The sequence below is a fragment of the Ixodes scapularis genome, unplaced genomic scaffold, assembly GCF_016920785.2.
Source record: "Ixodes scapularis isolate PalLabHiFi unplaced genomic scaffold, ASM1692078v2 PGA_scaffold9__187_contigs__length_104089568, whole genome shotgun sequence".
Lineage (NCBI taxonomy): Eukaryota > Metazoa > Arthropoda > Arachnida > Ixodida > Ixodidae > Ixodes > Ixodes scapularis.
Genome location: NW_024609884.1, coordinates 86,700,869 through 86,719,178, shown reverse-complemented (window position 1 = coordinate 86,719,178; position 18,310 = coordinate 86,700,869). Strand labels below are relative to the sequence as shown.

Genomic DNA, 18,310 nt, shown 5'->3' with positions numbered 1-18,310 from the left:
AGCTGAAACTGTCCTCTTCCCATGCACTCGGGAGTGCCTCCCATGTGTTCTGGTACCACAAAACGCATTCCACGAAATATTAAGTCCACGAATATGTGAGTGAACCACTTGCTCGACAGAATGTCATGCATATTAGTCAGTTGCAGCCCAGCAAGCCATCTGGGGCAATTTCAAGTGTGCACTCTGCTGCTTTCGTCAGCTAGAAACAAACAGATTTCTGATCACATAAATAAAACATGTTTAGTATATGCTTCTGCAGAAACAATTTCAGCTCTTCCCAACACAGTAAATACATATGTACAAACAAACAAAATAAAACTGTGACATGCATACAATGTATCTATCTCTGCACTGGCACGTGCAGTAAAAAGACTGCGGTAAAAACACTAGCCACACATTGTTCACTATATTGTACACCACAATGTAAGCCTACATTGAGATGCATTTGACATCCGGTGACCTCTTGTTCATATCCTATTGCTTGTTCATTGGACTGTCAACGTTATTTCTTAAAACCAACAGTGCACATCCTATCATTTAAAATGTCTCCAGCACAACAAATGCTCATCAATCTAGAAAAGATTATAAAAATTTCAAACTGACACTGAATAAATTAGTAATAAAATGACAACATGGATGCACATAAAAATGATGGTTACAGACTTGAATGTACACAATGCACATCCTATGACTTTGCTGATGCACGATGTTCATTTTGTAGATCATTCTTATCAACTAGTAAATTTCAATGCAGCTGGTAAACGAGAGTTCTGTCTTTACCATCACCAATCAATATAGACAGGCAAGAAAAGGCTATCACCGATAAGTAGGCCATAGACTTTCCAGTCTAAACCAAAAAAACATTGATACACATTGCCGGTGTCAAAAAATACAAAATCGGTTAAAACTGAGACACATCGAGCTGGTGTTAAAAATACAAATTGATTAAAAACGAAAAACACTGAATTCTGAAAAGTTTTTCTCTGAACAAGGGCTGTTTTTGTTGAAATCCTCCCACAGATGTCTGTTGGATGCATTCTCCAACCTAGAATCAAGCAAGAGGACAGTGGCACGAGAGTTAGGTCAATCAGTCGGTCACCAGGAAATATCAGGACTTTGTTCTAGTCAGACCACAGTTGGATGACAGTGTTGGAAACTACACCAACGGCTGTTAACAATTAAAATTGGCGAAAGGAGCAAGAGCAACTTGGCTTCCTCTTTGCTGGAACATTTTTCTTGAGAAGAATTTTTGTCATCACGCAGAGCAGAAGAGTAGCAGGACGCAAAAAGAAGCTCCCGCCGCTCACCTTCAAGAATAATTTAACTTTGGCCCGTACTCAGAGCCATCGTCCACGGTTTCCAAGTACTATCGCATAATGGCAAGTGTAGAGAGTTATAAAGGTATAGTATACAAACTGAAAAATAAATACACTTAGTTTTTCGCAGGTATTTTTTCATCGATAATCATAGCTTCTAGCGTCTGTACAAATAAATCACCGAAATGCACCCATTTTCAAGAAACAAATAACACCGAAAAACATCTTCCCAACTTTTCTTTTAAATGAACACCAGAAAATCTACGGCCTACTGATGGGGGACTGTGAAAACACAATTGTTCAAGAAGCAGTGATGTCCACTTCAAAGTCTGGCTCCGAGAAATTGCTGCTGAAACAAAATGCTAGTCAAAAGTGTCCAAACAGCAATATTCGATGCAAGGGTACACAACTTCCGCACTTTAGAAGAAAAACAAATGGCCATATAGAAATCAGTAAGCCTAATCCGTATAAACAATAAATGCCAGAGCAATGAGATAATTCCAAAGATGCTACGTATAGCGCTTGCATAAACGTGTCACAAAAGTCACTCTGCGGTGTATTGTAAGGCGCATCCGTTTTTATTACAGGGTGTCCTTGAGCAGCGCGCTGCAAGGCAACCCAGTCTGGTCAGCGTGACTCAGTCACTTGTGGAGGTTGCCTCGAGGACACTAGAAAAATACTAATTGGATGCTCCTTCCGTACAGGCGGCAGCAACGAAAAGCCACTCCAAAGCCGAGCATGACCGAAACCGGGTCAAAAGCCAAGAGACTCGCTTTTCGTGCAGCTTCATCGTCCGCGTCAACTGCTGTAACACATCCATAAAAATCTGCATCCCCACTGTCGACACAGCAGAACAAGAACAAAGAGGCACAATTGTCAGCTTTTTCAAAAAAAAGAAGAAAAAAAAAATGCCATGGGGCGTTGCCACATCCTTTGACGAGGTGCGCGACACGGAGAGATTTAAGTAGGAACACGTCTTAAAATACTATGGGACATTGCCAACGCGGAGACTCGCTCCAATACTGTCAAAGTAACAACCCACTTCCCGTCGGTGTCGCCGTCCAGCCGACGCAAACTCTGGTGCGGTCGGCTGCCATGCCCCGCCTACAAAAGCTGGGACCAGGCGTTTTGCACGTGCGCAACTGCCCTCGGAGAATGCCGGCACTCCCCCGTTCCGGCTCGTGCGGTCACTACGTACACGGCATCTGGCAGTGCAATGCACTAAAACTGGGCCCAGTTCATTTAGCTGCATTGCCCCGCACCAGTGCAGGAAGAGTAGACGGTGTACGTTGCAAGTACAGCAAAGTACAGCCGTACTATCTGCACGGGTGTAGAGCAGTGTCGCAACCGAATCCAAAGTCACTCAATATGCGGTGAGCACCGAGACCCTCCACAATGCCGCACCTATATCCGTCCACGTCTTTCTCCATAGACGACGGCCAGATAAAGAAGCGGGCCCCTAATATTTTAAGTTCTTTTGATCGTGAGGCTCCAGTCGGAGCCCGTCTCTGTCCCAGATGGGGGAAAAACGCAAGTTGGTTCTGCTCGTTTCGCTCGCGTCCATCTAGCTTTCGGAACGAATGTACACCGGGACAATTTTGGGCACATGCAGCATCGTGCCGTCCGGTTCCGTGGAGTCGACCGACGGTAAGTAAAAACTCACAAGTTCCAGCAGTCCGAGAGTATTGAGCGACTCTTGGCCGATCAAAGCAAATCGGGTCCAAACGGCCGTTCCGACGAGGTGGGAAATCAGGACGAGCTCGACGTATTGTACGGTCGCAGCTCCGACTGCGGCGCTGTGCCGCGGGCTGTTGGCGAAGTGCCGGCGCATTCGAACCTTCGCGCCAACGCCGCCACGCCCGTCGGTGCCGGCCGGTCGGGGGTTGCGTAGAGGGGTGCGCTCTGCTCGCCGTGCACGAACGCGAGCGGCGTGCCCGCAAACTGGAGTGAAGTTGCACAGTCGTCGTAGAGGGTGCCCTCCGGCGGCCGTGGCGGAGGGGGTTGGGCAGGGCGGGGCCCCGTGCTGCGCTGGCTCGCCGAACGTGCCACGCGCGGCCGCCCGGTGCCCTGCGCGGGGCACGATGGGGCACGCTGCACCGACGACGGCCGCGCAGGCGCCGGCCGCAACGGTGCGGGCCGACTCGGGGCGGCGCGGCTGTTGCTCGTGCTCTGCAGCACTGGCCGGGAGATGTCGGCGCTGCGGAAGCTCTTCTGGCGCACGGGGGGGCAGCTCGGCTGCGTCAGGGGAGGCGAGATCTCGAGCGCCTTCAGGGCCTCTGCGTCCACGTTGAACTTGGAGAGCGGCCTGCTGCCACGCCGGTTGGCCGTCTGCTGGGCACGGCTCCTGAGCACATTTAGAGCGGCCGTCCCGAGGCATTAGCTCGGGCGTAGCTACATAATCAGCATCTCTTTTAATAATTGTCTCAAAAGCTTCCCGAACATTTGAATCGCTAGACAAACGCACTGTTCACAAACAAGTGGCCCGAGTGCGGGCAGTGGGCAAGAGTTTTGGTTTGGAATGGCGCTTAGTGCCCACGTTCTTGCCACCCGTTTCTCAACGGTGTGCTCACCTGAAATGAGATAGAAATTGTACGACGACGCTAAATAATTATAGTCTTCCTTTCTAGAAGAGTCACGAAAGATGCACAAGAGCCATGGCCTCTTACTGTTTTATGCAATGTTAAAAGAAAGGAAGAAAACCTACCGTGAAATCCTCGCCCACTCAAAATGTGGAGATGTAATCGTGTATAACTGGGGGATGGGCGCTCCTTAGCTCAATAATACATGTAAAGATATGTCCTTTGAGTATTTTCGAATGTTACAAAATTGAGGGGTGGGGATTTATTGTGGAAAGGCGGATGCTCAGTATTTTACGGTATACAGTAGAACTGCACTGACACGGTCAAAAGCCGTTATAACAAATCCCACGAGACTGGCAAAAATTTTTGTCATACAAGTCTCTTCGTTGTAAGGGTTGAGCGCAAAAAATCAATTGTGCAAAGCAGAATGCAAGTCATCGCGTAACGCTGCAGCTGCGCGACATCGCGACCGTTTCTGTCCTGTTCATTGGTCTCGCTTAGATTCTTCTATCACAAGAGGACAGCTCAATCGGAACACGCCTGCCATACTGCAGATCGCATATTTAGACCGAGATGGAAGCGGGTAGATAGAGTCGAGGACTTTGGGCTTGCTCTGACCGAGACTCGGAAAGAGTCCCAATGAAGATCAGCACACTCATCAAGCGATGGCGAAAGGGGGTTGCGGCTGTCTACAGGAAAACTCATATAAAAAAAAGAAAGCTTAATTTTGTGCAAGCCTGGGTGATCCAAGACCACCGACACAAAATAAAGTGAGCATCCGTTTTTTCCTGTTGCATCCATTCACCCATACACAGCCATCAATAGTCGCGTTCACTTAAATCCAGAAATATTTCTTTTCTTTTTTTTGCAATCTGTTGTAAAATTTAGAAATGAGGTTTTATAATGCACTATTTATCGCAAAGACCAGAGTTCTGGCTACACGAAATGCGACAGAAGTATTAGCGCACAAGTTGCAGCAACACGGAAAAACTTGCGGAAGTCCATCGGCTTCTCCTATATATTTGTTTTTTCCTTCAGCCGCTTTGGTTTCTGCTAAAATTGACCCGACGTGCTTGAGATGCACCATTTTTATAAAAAAAAACACATACTTGATGGCCGCCTTGCGGGCTTTGGTCATCCACCATGTCTTCAGGTGCCTTCGGAAGTAGTAGATGGAGAAGGTGGTCACAGCAGCCAGAGGCACAATGCACAGGAAGATGATGTACATAGACACCATGAAGCCATAGCCGCCTGCAATTCACAAGGACAGGAGTCAGCAGTGCCATGCTGGCAAGTCAGCAGCTGCAGGCACCTCGAGTCACTGGACCTTGAGCGTTTTGAGTACTGTAGCGGTACTCAAAACGCTTCCACCCTTACCATCACTTCTCAATGCAGGAACAGGGGCCTTACCCAAACTGAATCCATTGAATAGAACTTCTTAGCATAAAGGTAAATGAATGTACCAACGTCTTTCCCTACGCTCATTCCAAAAGTTTGATATGCACCAAAGAAGCTCGTAAAGCTAACAGTAAAAGCATATTTAGAAGTAAAATCTACAAACAAGTTATGTAGAAAGAAACAAAAAGGGCTCCACGCAAGCCGTTACCAATACCAGCATGCCCTTCAAAGATACAATCTGTTACCTTTCACGTTTGAACCGAAGAAAATCGATCATCTCGAAATGGTGTTGTACAACCCCACTGTAGGGGATCATTTGGACAGTGTAGCCTAACTGCTAATCTAAGGTCCTTGATGCATGTTCCACAGCAGTGGTTACAAAACGCCAGAACAACGCCCGTCCACATCAAAACTGAGAAGTGCAAGCATGCAGCTTGGGATGTCCGAGTCTGAGGCCCCAATCCTCACTAGTATTAACCCACTCGCCAACCAAACCCTGCAACAGCACACCGAATTCAGCTAAAACGAGTCTCAAGAGGCCAACTAAACTAGCACACATCTCATTTCGAGTTGCATGCTACACTACCCCTTGGTCAGCTCCGGCAGCCTTAAAAAGACTGGCACACCCCCCCCAAAAAAATTTTTTTTTTTTTTTTAATTTTTGTTAGGCAATTTAATATGGTGTCAGAAGACTTTCCAGTCAATATTTTGCAACAGCGTCACATATATTTTTAAAAAGTAAAAAAAAATGCAACTGCTTGAAGCCAAAACCGAAACTGAACTGGGGAAGAAAAATGTAGAGGGGGACAGAGTTGCCAGAAGTCACGTGGCTGCACCCAACCGCATTTTCTTTTTTTTTTTTTTTCCTTTATTTTTCCGGTTGTGCGAGGCAGATGAAAAACTCACACGTCGCACGTTGCACGAAAAACGCCAAAGTCAAGCACCAAGTGCTTGACGTTTGCACACTTTTCAAGCATTCGTAAGACGAGCAATGTCTTCAGCCAGGAGAAGAGGCGACGATTCGGCAACGCCTTCGTGTGAACCAGCTTGATGGTCAGGCGTGTCGTACGGAATAAATCCTGATTGTTTTGATCGGTAAAAGATTTCTCTTTCGAAGCTAGACAGATTTGCCGGTACCGCTAACAATAGTTTTGAAGTAGAGGTCCCACGACCCCTGTCCGCTGCATTCGCTCAGTCCGCTTCATTTAGTCGTCCAGCCCGCAACTCAGCAATAAGACGCCATGTTGTGAATTACGCAGAGAATGCACAGAGTACTTCCCGTTCTCTGTGTACCTTTCTTTTCTTGTTTTTCAATAAACCTACATATTTGCAGCTTTTTAAAAGCCACAAAAAATAGGTATCTTATTTATTTCCTATTTTTAATATTGAGTGTGTGCCTTCGATGACCCACGACTTCAATTATATTTGGTGTGTGTGTCTAAACCATAGAGAATGGCACGTGACCACAGAGAAGAGAGTGAGCGTGACTCAAACCAGCCGGTTCTTCATCGGCGGTTTTCAAGTGGAAAGGAAACAAATTTTGAGCCGCAAATTGTGTTCTGGGTAGTTGGGCATGTTCGGGGTAGTTGGTTCATTTGTACATGTCATGTACAAATGAAAACCTTGGCAAGCATAAATACCCCGTCAGTGTCCCTTTAAAGGGGTGTCCAAACAGGACACTACAAAACCCGCGACTCCGACAAATCGTGAAAATTGAAGCGGACGCTTCTATTTTTACGGTCTGTTGGAGTCGTGAAAATGTTTGCAGGAGTCGTGAAAATTTTTACGATCACGACTGCTCTCCTCTTCAGATTGACGTCACACGCCACCTGTGTCTGGCTTACCTCGCCAACGCCCTCGCGTACTGCCGTCGCCTCGGCTCGAAGGCCAAGGAGGTCCTTGGGTGGATTTGGGACATTCCTGCGTCGAAGGGTGCGTTTCGCCCGCCTCGGATCTGCTTTCTTTGTCGAGATTCACTTTCGTCGTTATGGCGCCCGATGCGGTTCCGTATTGTGAGCGGAGGCCTTGAGCAATGGACCGACAGCCAACAGAGCGTGTGAGTGGCTCTCCGGACCCACGTGATAAGCAGAGCAAGGCCGCCGTGGAGGAAGCGAGGGGGAGATTTGACGGAGGGAAGTTTCCCCCCGGGAAGAATTGACGGAGGGAAATTTCCCTCCGACGGCCGGAAGCGGATCGCGGCAGAGCGCGGCACGATTTGCCGGAGTCACGGGTTTTGTAGTGTCCTGTTTGGACACCCCTTAAGATGACAGCATGCAACGCCGACACCCCCAATTTCTGTTGCAAGCAGGCACCACCAAGCGCGGCGGGAGGGGGCGTGCTTCGGCAAAACTCACCGGAAGGGTCCGAGGCAGGACCGCTCTCCGCGCTGCCCCCAGGTCCCGGGTAGTTGCAGTAGGGAGGTGCATAACCCACCATGCAGTGGCAGTTGCCGTGGCTGTTGCAAACCTGCACAAACGTTTGCCAGAGTTGCTCACGTGATGCAGCAGTTAAAATGCCCAGCAACACTGGCGTCAGGGGTTGTCTCGGTGCCCCTTCGTTCGACGGCTCGCTCAGTTTGTGCACATATGAGTCAAGGAGCAACATGGGCTTAAGAGGTAAGTAGTCCAAAGTGTTTTTGATGCCATAGCTATGGTGCCTCGAATGTGTCTCCCACTGGTGCTCGAAGTGGCCACAAAATATGCTTACAGGAGCCACTGGGTAATGCTACAAGGTATTGTAACCATGGAAGTTAGTTGTAGAAGCATCGGCAAAGAAGACAACAGGACGCAGGCGTCGGCGTCCTCGCAACGTCCCAACCAGTAGCTGTTCTGAGGTTCCGTCGAATGGGCGGCTACAGAGGAAACTACGACAGAACAAGGCTTCTGTTTCGCTGAGACCCACTGATCTCGCAAGCGTGCAATGTCACAACATTACACAGTTGTGACATTCATTACCAGCTACAAATTGGTGGGTCGAAATAGACGTGGCAAACACATCTGTCACAGATGCATTCCAGGCACCATACTACAGCAAAGGTGTTTTATGACAAAAAAAAATTGCGTATCAAATTGCTGGGAAATTGCGTTACACGTGAAACGTTCCGGTATCGCTCCAGAACGTTACCGAGCCCGGTAACGTTAAGGAGTAATACCGGAACGTTAACTGTCCAGCAACAAGAGAACCAGTACAGTCTAATCACACTTAAATGCAGCGTGGCAGTGAATAATAATGCAGAAAAAAACAAGTATAATAGTGCAGATGTAATGGGACATAAAAGCAAATAATGCGGCAGTAGTGCAAAAGCATGTACGGGCACATAGAAAAAAGACCAAAATATGCGAAGTAGGCTTCGAATTCGCTCAGTTAAGTGCGGTATGACTGTGACTGTACAAGCCACATGGAACACGAGAGCCAGGAGATTGAGCAACTCATCTTAATGCTTTTGGCTGGATGCCACTTGAAATGCCCGCGCAAAAGATACTAGGCTCACAGAGCGCTCCACAACAACAAAAAGGTGAGTAACCTCAATGAAAGGGCCTATCAAAGCTGGGAGCACTGTCTCAGGCCCACACTACACTTGCTCCCACGGTGCACCTACCACTGACATGACGGTTCTGAGAAATGCTGGTTACTTACCCCGTTGTTGTAGCAGTCGTACGGACACTTGACACCATACAGCTTCTCGAGGGGAACACATTTCTGGTTCAAGCAGGCCTGAAAGGAGCAGACACAAAGCATTCCTACACCTTCAAATGCTCCTTCTAATCGCTCATTTATAGCAGAAAAGAACAATGTTTTTCGCTGAAGTGCCACAATTCGGCCCGACTCGAGGGGTGCCCCTTTCTGAATGAGGGCAGACAAACGCCCCGTATGATGCAAGGCCAGGAAAGGATGTTGCAGGGCCCACCTTGTTGGTGCCGCACTTGGCACCATTGGGGGACTGGCCTGGATCCTGACTGAACAGGCCCAGGTCCACAATCACCGAGTGGCACGTGAAGGTCCTTCCTTTCTCGTCTGTGATGAAAAACTTGGACTGGATGGCCGCCGACTCAATGCCAAACTCCAGCCGTTCATTCAGGTGGACGCACTGCAGCATGCCACACATGACGTCGCTGCACAGACGGAAACCCTGTCAGTGCTCCTGCCAGACGATGTGCATCCCCAATGCCTTGCCGTTCTCACACGTGGCATGTGAAGTTACTGTCGCCGTATATGCCCCATCCCAATTGTACTCTTCCTTCAAACAACTGCAACATTTACAAAATCGCAGCTATACGCAAAAATCGTCACTTGGGCAAGCGTGGAAAACGGTGGTCAAATTCCAAACACCTGCCGACGGCAGCAGCCAAACAGCTTCTATTGCAACAGGGTGCAATTGTGTAGCGTTCGGAGAGGCATGCAACCATACAATTGCCCACAGGTTTGTTAAAACTGCTATACTACCGAATAACTATCTCCCCCAAGGCCGGATTTCTCGTGATATCATGTAAAAGCTGAATAAAATTTGCAAATGTAAGTTGGTTTTTTTTTTTTTTTTTTTATCATTTTATGCACATTATTTTTCATTACTGACTTCCACTTGACCGTTGTTAATCCAATGAATATTTTGTGACATTATCTTATGGTCTCTACCAGAAAATTATTTTCTTGTTTATGTCTTCACGTTGCTTTGTTTTGCTATATTATTTTGTACAATACTGTCATTAACTTTATTATTGCAGGCTCGATATTTCGCTAATTTTGTGAAATGTGGGTTTCGGACATATTTCAAGGGCATAATATTTTGCAATTGAGAGTGGTTTGCTATGTATCCGTTACCATAGGGCAATGGTTCTCAGCCACCAATGTTCCAGAGAGCCTTTGGGCAATTACAATGACCAAAGGGTAAATGATTAAAACTAAATGTTTGCAAACCTACTTTCAAGCCCTGAAACTGAGAATAATCAACCCTACTCACTGGGCACACATGGTTTGGTCTATTTAGCTTAGTGGGACAGCCATCAACAATTTTAGAAGAAAGTTTTATTGCTTGGCTGGACCGACGATTGAGGGCTTCACAGACCCTAGAAATTCCTCCAGGGACCGGTCCACAGACCCTTATTCGAGAACCACTGCCATAGGGTAATATATTCGCAGGATCAATCTTTGGTAATAGTATTATTAGAGTCGCAAAATATGCAAAAATTAAGTTGTTTACGATATCGCATATTTAAAATTAAATGATTATCTCGAGCTCCTGATCCATAGGGGAGCAGAGACCCTGTCAGGCATTGTGCCTTTATCTCTGATCCACATAAAAAGAAATGCAGAACTAATTTTAAAAAAAAACTGCATTCCTCTAGCAACCCTACGCACGAGCCGCAGAGGCTTATCAGAAATTTACACTTGCACGTGAGATCAAAGACAGAGTAAATAAAATTGGTAGATTGACTGATTATTAGTGCCTCCCCACTCTCATTTCTTATGCCTCCCCACTCTCATTTCTCGCCAAAGAATATCACGCATCTGTCTTTTCCAGAAGATTTTTTATTACCACCCTCTACTCAGGCAGTCTCTACTGTTAGAACCGCATCGTTCATCCCGACGACTTCTTAACTCCCTTAGTGTACGTCGCATCCATGGTTCCACTGTCACCTTTAACAGGTCATTTCTTCCCCTTGCCATAATAGAGTGGAACAATCTACCGGACCATGTAGTGCTCATCAGTGACCCCGACTTCTTCAGACATGCTGTATAGTCTATATTTAATATGTAATCAGTGCGATGCTCCTACCTATGGCCAGTGCTCAGCCACATCTTGTTTCTATGTTTTGTTTCTTGTTTTTATTGTATAAAAGTTCTACTTGTGTGCTTCTTTGTATTGCCCCCCCCTTATGCAATGCCCCTGGTGGGGCCTTTAAGGGATAATAAATGAAATGAAATGAAAAAGCATTTGTAGTGTTGGCCCAGTCTTGGCGATAAACCGATCACCACGAGCCAACCACTCTCCACCTTCCTTCGCAACACCTCAGCGAAGCTTGTGAGCTCGCCGCATGTCTAGTTGCTCGCTGCAAGACCTTTGCAGAAGGAAAAGGTCTCATGGCTGTCTCTCAAGGTCTCTCGAGATACAGGAGCCCTTGGAGCTTGGTGAGCCCCAGCAAAAATCGGAGAGGAGTGCTGCAAGGTGCTCAAATGTGTCTTTGACCAAACCGTTTCCCCCGCCCTTATTTGGTGCCCCAAATTTCTCCTGCCCAAAGAGGCATCCTGGACCGTCGCAACACTGTCCTCGCCCAAGGCATTGGGCGGCCAAAGACAAACGCTAGTCGGACATGCGTTCCGAAAGCGTCAACCGGGGTGTGGCAATTGAAGTAGGCGAGGCCCCTCACTCTCTGTGGCACTTCTTGTTGGTCTTGTTGAGGCGGACATAGCCGCAGTTGGCGTTCACGGCCCCCACATCGTTGCGTTCGAAGCAGCGCTGGTCCGCCATGCGTCCCGTGGGCCCCCAGAGCAGCTGGCACTGGTCCTCGTGCGAACGGCACTGCTTCCGGAAGCAGTAGGCCTGCAGGGACCCGCACGCTTGACTTCACGGGGAACCACCTCTCCACAAGTCTCCAAAGTGACGCTTCCAACTTCCACTCTCGTGGCAAAGAGGGACGATAACTGTTCGCCCTCTCACCGACACAAACTGAGAAAGCTCCGAAAAGAATTCGTCTGTGGCATTTCTTTTGGGCGACACGGAGACATTTCATTCTATTTCATGCGCTACATTTTACACCATCAAATGCATTGTGCAGTGCAATGCACTTATAGCGACGCCATATATAACAATCTATCGCGTATAACAATCAGCTTCTTGGGAATCGTGCATTTTTGCAATGGGTCTATGAAAAAGTTATCCAGATACAGCGACGGAATATCTTAGGCATGTTCGATGCAACGAGCATAATTGAGCTGCTGGGAAAGTGTTTTCTTTGAAAAGTGGGCAAAAAATCAAGCTAAAGATGAAAGAAACTACCGGCGAACGATATTGAACATACCGCGGACGGGTGCTATATCGGTGCGACACACTAAATTAGTGCGTAGTCACTATGTGCAGCCTGAAAGTCGACCACTACCATCATCATCCTCATCGGCTATTGCATAGGCTTGCCGGAAGGTTGCGCCGGCAAGACGCAAGCAGCAACAATGCAAGTCTAGATAGTGTGAGGGTGATTATGACATACATATCAGATGGCGACCTGTAGAAAGAACAGGAGACCTGACCGGTAAATATGGCAGAACTGCTCGAGCAAAAACAGCATGCACTCGTGTTTTGTCCTTCAAGTAGCTGTCCATCATTGTCTCTGCAACAATAGTTTTGGTCAAAATTAAATAAAGCATGCCGAAAGATTCGCATAAAGGTTTGAAAATAATTACACTAGCTTGATCATGCTGACAAAGACCAGGGAACATAGGATGTGCTGTGAATGAGCTGGGCACATGCTATGTGTATATGTGGCTTCACACGGGTGTCATGACAGAGTCGTGTGATGTCATGATGTCACGTGATGTCAATCTTTCGTGAGTTCTTCACAACAGTCCTTCAAAATGGTTTTCTCACAGAATTCGGCTGAGAAGACACATTCTCATACATATGTACAAGCTCATCACATGCGCTGCTTGCTGCCTCGTGACGGCAATGTGGCCCCGCAAATGTGATCGCTACAGCCACCGTCGACAACTGCAGCCACAGCAACATCGACGACAACTACAACAAATTTGGGGGTTTCACGTGACAAACCAACGAAGGGCATCTGAGACATCCCAGTGGAGGATTAAAGATTAATTTGGACCACCTGGGGATCTTCTGACGTGCAACCAAAATGATCTTTGCAATGAGCTTCCATGCAAATGCGGAGGCTCATTTGAACCTGCCACCTAGGGACCCTTAGGCCAGCACCTTGCCTTAGAGCTGGCAAAGCATGGATGATGACTGATCAATGGTGGTCTGTCGCTAATTTATATGAATCATTCTTTTTTTGGGGGTGTCAACAAATAAAAAAACGGTATAGCAAAGCGATTTCCGATTCCCAAAGACTTCGTAATAACCGGTCTTGACAGCACTAATACATTGGGCTTGTTTTACTGTTATGAGACTGTTTAATTGCTGTAAGAGTAGCTTCAAGGAATGCACTAGTCCATATATGCTTACACAAGAATTACTATTCATATTTTTTTAAGTGAAGAGTCACATTTACAAAGGGCGTACGAGAGCCGCACCCTAAGTCACTAACCAGAAATCGGAAGAAACAAAAATTACATAATGGCTGCAACCGTATTTGCACGTCTACATTGTACGTTACCAACATGGTCTTGCATGTTCCATTGTGTCGCAACAACTTTGTGCAAGCACTTTATGGCCAAGTTTGTCACGCAGCTATTTAATTTTTGCCTAGACAATAATATTCTATCAAAATTACTACTTGCTTCGAATTCGCTTCAAATTCGAACCATTATTGATAGCTACTCGGCATACGCATGTGCGAGCCCAGAACATGACATTGGTGAAAGGGAAACGTACAGGGAAGCTAACAGCACAGCACAAAAGCGTGCAAAACTGCAATGAACATGTGAAACATTAGTACAGTGCAACCCACTTATAACGATAATGAGAAAACCCAAAATTTCAATCGTTATAACCGATTATCCTTGTATCTGGGCTAGAAACTGATTATTTCCAATCTAGAAACTCTAGAAACTGATTGTTATAAGCGGTACACCGTTATATGTGGTATCGTTATAAGTGGATTCCACTGTATGGTTGGTTTCTCTAGCCTTTCCAATGGCAGATCTGGAAATGGCAGTGTTAGCACAATCATTATGTGTACGCTTATCAATGTTTTTAGGTGAACACAACCAACTGGAAACCCCCGATATGCAGCACCGTTCCACCTGAGCCTCCAAATGATTGGAGGCGGGTGTCACGCGCGGACAAGTAGTTCATGCCGGAAGGCAGAGCGTGCAGAAAACCCGTCGGTCAACTCACCTTGCCACCTCCGCACTCCGTTCCATCCTGCACGTGCACGTCCACAGGACAAAACTCCGAGGTCCCGTCGCAGTATTCTGGGAGGTCGCACTCGGTAACAGCATCGCGGCAAAGCGTGGCAGCCTTTTTGATCTGAAAGGCAGGTTTTGAAGTCTTTGAATTACGACAATAGCACACTGAGCACGCTCAGCCGTGCTGAGAAGGACAGCGCCCCTAAAAGTCGATTGTTCTCAATGACCACGGGCAAGTGAGCCAAGTGCCCTCCACGGAGCTGCACCGAAAATGGCACCTCCGAGTTCAAAGCACATCTCCTTCGAAAACTCGTTCCTCTTGTGGAAAAATACGAACAACAAAAGACAGTTTCAACCATGCTGGAGGTTTTATAGTTTGGCCTTCAAAGGGAGACCGAAGTGGCCTTTTGGTCTAATATGTCGAACCAATTTAGCCGATAACGAAAAACAAAAGCAGGTTTCCATTTCCCATATCAAGGTTGAATTAAGAGGAGATTCGCATAAGTCGCACTTCCATCTGTAAGGAAAAACAGTGGAGTCTTATAGCCATCGAGACATGACAGCTCGTAAAAGATAAAGCGTGCAACGCATTCACGCGTCACTGAAGCCTGCCTACTGTGCACTTCGAACTGACGAATCCCGCAAATCTGTTGGTGCACACCCATCTCGTTTGGTTTTACTCGCCATTTGCTAGTGTTCGCGGTGCAGGTCACTTCCAACTTTCGAGTTTACCAATGTACACTGAATACTCGCATGAAATTTTGTTCAATTATTTCACGAGCTCACTCTCCTTCAACCTTTTTTTTTCTTTCACGCACAACGTCACTTCGGCAATTTTTTTTTTATGCATTTCAATCTGCTCACCTCGAAAGCAGGCGCTCTTTTTTAGAGTTTGGCATATGCTTTCATACCAGTGATTCCAAAGAATACTCGCGGTGAAAAGAGACATTGCTAGTAAAACTGGGAAATCAAACCAGAGGTCCAGAGCTTGCGGCAAGCACTGTTAGGACAAAATATTAAGCTCTCCGTACCAGATGTAGGGATTCAGTGATAGCCCAGTTATGAAGCATAGCAAGCTGCTACAAGACGTTTTCAGGGCCTCCAGTTTTGACTTCTCTTTGCGACGAAACAAACTCAATCAAGTCACCTGGCAAGTGGAAATGTCGCAACAGGCTCCAATGGCACACACAGCCTGCTCCTTAAACTTGCAGGTGGCTGCGTCACAGCACGGATTCTTGCAAAACTGCAAGAGAGCATAATGTGACAGCTGGCTTGTACAAGTGGCTCCAGAAACGTACCCAAAAGAAAAAAAGTTCTGCAAAAAATGTTGATTTTGAAAAATGCCATATTTACATCTGCCAACATCTAGAGAGTATTCCCAGAAAGTTTCATTTGTTTACACTGCATAGTTATTTTTTTCAGAAATTATTTTCAGAGTACCGATGCTAAAGAAAGGGTAGAGGTTCAAGCACTTTGAATGCATTTTTCACCGTTCCACTTTTCGGCATAAAGTTCACTTAATAAATCTATCGTTTCAGTATGAAACTATAGAGAGACTTAATTTTTGCGATGTACCGAAATTTATGGATCCAATTACTATGAACTTAGATTTTGCATTTTCATGTTCTTTTATAGCCGCGTCCCACTAGAGCGACAGACAGCAACAAACGACAGCGACACACGACAACGAGCGACAGACGACACCGGCAGACAACCTGTTTGTCGGAGTCCGCCGTCCCACCTGGCGGACACGACGCAGAATACGGGGGCAAGGAAACATGTTTCCTAGTGGGACTGGAGTTGTCAACAAAACACTTCAAAATACACAGACAAACAGAGTCTGGCGACGCGGTTTCCGTGTTTTGCTCTTTGGGCATAAAACGCGCCGACAAACACGGTGAAAGTGGATACGATTACTTTATTTTTTGATTAAAGCTTCCGCTTCTCTTCATTTTCCGTTGGCGACTTTCTTAAACAGTAACTTTTTCCGAACTAGAAATACCCGAATCGTACCTTTTTTGGGCTGTTCGAGGCATTCTAGGTGAGCGCCACGGAGTTTCGCACTGATTTTAAGGATGTTTATAACTTCATATTCGAATAATCGAGGGCAGGCGCTCTTTGGTGGACAATACTGCATCCCGATTATCACAGACGTGATGACAAGTCTCTCGTCTGCCGGAATGGCTTGCCGCGGAACGTCGTGTCCTACTTCGTGGTGAGCGGTCTTACTTTGGTCAGTCCTCGCACATGGGTGTATCCATCCTGATGCAGGGGCGTAGACTTCGGTGTCTTGAAGCACCACCTCGAGCACAAAGTTTTCGCGAGCAAAACCAGCCACAGCAGAGTCCCTTTCGTAACATGACCGCCCGGCGCCAGCCAGCAAGCCGCGCCCGCGACCTCTACGTGCAATCGAGGGACCGGAACTGCGGGGCCGGGAACGAGGAGCGGCCGCCAAGGGCTTCTCGTTCCAGGAGGAAGGGTAGAAGGGTGGGAAGGGAGGCAACAGAAGGCATAAACGGGCGAGGAGGATATGTTTGTCTCCGAGAGATGTTCCTCAGTGGGACTGCTTGCTGTGCTTCAAGTCCAACGACAGACAAGAACTCGTCCGTCGTCGATCGTTTGTCGGCGCTTGTCGGCGATTGTCGTGGGTGTCGGTCGTTGCAGTGGGACAGCATTGGCGACACGGAACTTTGTGGTGTCGTCGGACAAAAACCGGTGTTTGTCGCTCTAGTGGGACGAGGCTATAAGTATGAAAAATTGTAATTTGCAAAACTTGGTAAATGTGGGGAATATTTTCATTAATTTTTGATCAATGATTAATCATTAATTTAAAAAATTAATGAAAATTAATTTTTCATTAATTTCATAAAATTGGTTCACAGTGTTAAAACTTTGCATGCCCTCCTTCTATATGGCTACAAACACCGCCTGGAAATTTCACGCCGGTTGAGTAGGCGTTTCAAAAGTTGTCATTCCCAGGTAGTGTCAAATACAGGTTCCCCCAAACTCTCTCTCATCATAACTCTACTCAAAACAGGTGAACCCTACTAAGAAACTTCAAATGGCTTCAACTTGCTGATCTTCTTAAAAGATTTGGGAAAGTACAATGCTTGCCATCTAATTACACTTCTCGATATCCCCCATGCAAGATATGAACTACAAAACCATGCTTCTTCAATTCTAACTACCTAACTGCTGGGAGCTGCACTCTGTTCTCACCAGGCAGGCAAAGAGACAAACGCATTGCTACGTCTGAAGTTGGGGAAGGCTTTCCTGCAGGGCTTTCAACTACAGTTTAGCAACACTAAGCAACAATTTAAAAAATACCCGTTTAAACGATTGCTCAAGTCGAGCCTCTCGACGGAACTATTTTGTCGAAGGGAGCAGGGGCATAGGGCAGTTTCCCAGAGACACAAAGGTACAAAAATGGCATGATATTGTGTCTTTCAAAAGCTTTGCCATTTTCAGCATCCATCAATCAATCATTTTTCATGGCTTACATCTTATTATTATTTTATTTATTATTATAATTATAACTTTTTATTATTGTATTTTGTGCGTGTACCACTCCTGCTACAGCCCTGACGAGGCGAGCAGTGTCAATAAAAAAATAAGTAAACAAAATTGGAGAGGAAAAGGCCAATATTGTATTTTAAAGACCTATTAATCTAGTTGAGCATAATATCCAGTAAATGCAAGAAAATAGTGAGCTAATATGCAATAACACACATCTACAGTCACAATCAATGGGATGGTGAACACACGATTGCCAACCACTCGTATTGGCAGCATCTTAAAATGCCGGTTTTGGCGGCTTGTATGCCTTAAAAGCGAACACACCGCCGACACTTCACGACAACGCAAGTACAGAGCGGTCAACGATTATGTGCTAACTCTCATATGGATTATGACTTATATGCATTAGCATCGCCGCTCGCTGATAGAAAATACTTTTTGAGGCAAAATCCATACCGGATGCACAGTTCATTAAATTGGGCACAA

General features: G+C 46.4%; 1 protein-coding gene across 2 annotated transcripts in view; it reads right to left on the bottom strand.

Annotated features, from left to right (window-relative positions):
* Positions 1 to 221: 221 nt before the first annotated feature.
* The window catches only part of LOC8024561 (zinc metalloproteinase-disintegrin-like EoMP06), a 65,558-nt gene continuing 47,469 nt past the window's right edge, over positions 222 to 18,310 (bottom strand). For both annotated transcript variants that reach the window (XM_029979683.4, XM_029979684.4), the window contains exons 13-20: positions 15,456 to 15,551; positions 14,298 to 14,429; positions 11,659 to 11,831; positions 9,201 to 9,405; positions 8,930 to 9,007; positions 7,648 to 7,759; positions 5,005 to 5,146; positions 222 to 3,660 (exon numbers count right to left, since the gene is read on the bottom strand). In XM_029979683.4, coding sequence (XP_029835543.1) covers positions 3,066 to 3,660; positions 5,005 to 5,146; positions 7,648 to 7,759; positions 8,930 to 9,007; positions 9,201 to 9,405; positions 11,659 to 11,831; positions 14,298 to 14,429; positions 15,456 to 15,551 — 1,533 coding nt within the window. In that variant the 3' untranslated portion in view covers positions 222 to 3,065. The remainder of the gene's footprint in view (positions 3,661 to 5,004; positions 5,147 to 7,647; positions 7,760 to 8,929; positions 9,008 to 9,200; positions 9,406 to 11,658; positions 11,832 to 14,297; positions 14,430 to 15,455; positions 15,552 to 18,310) is intronic.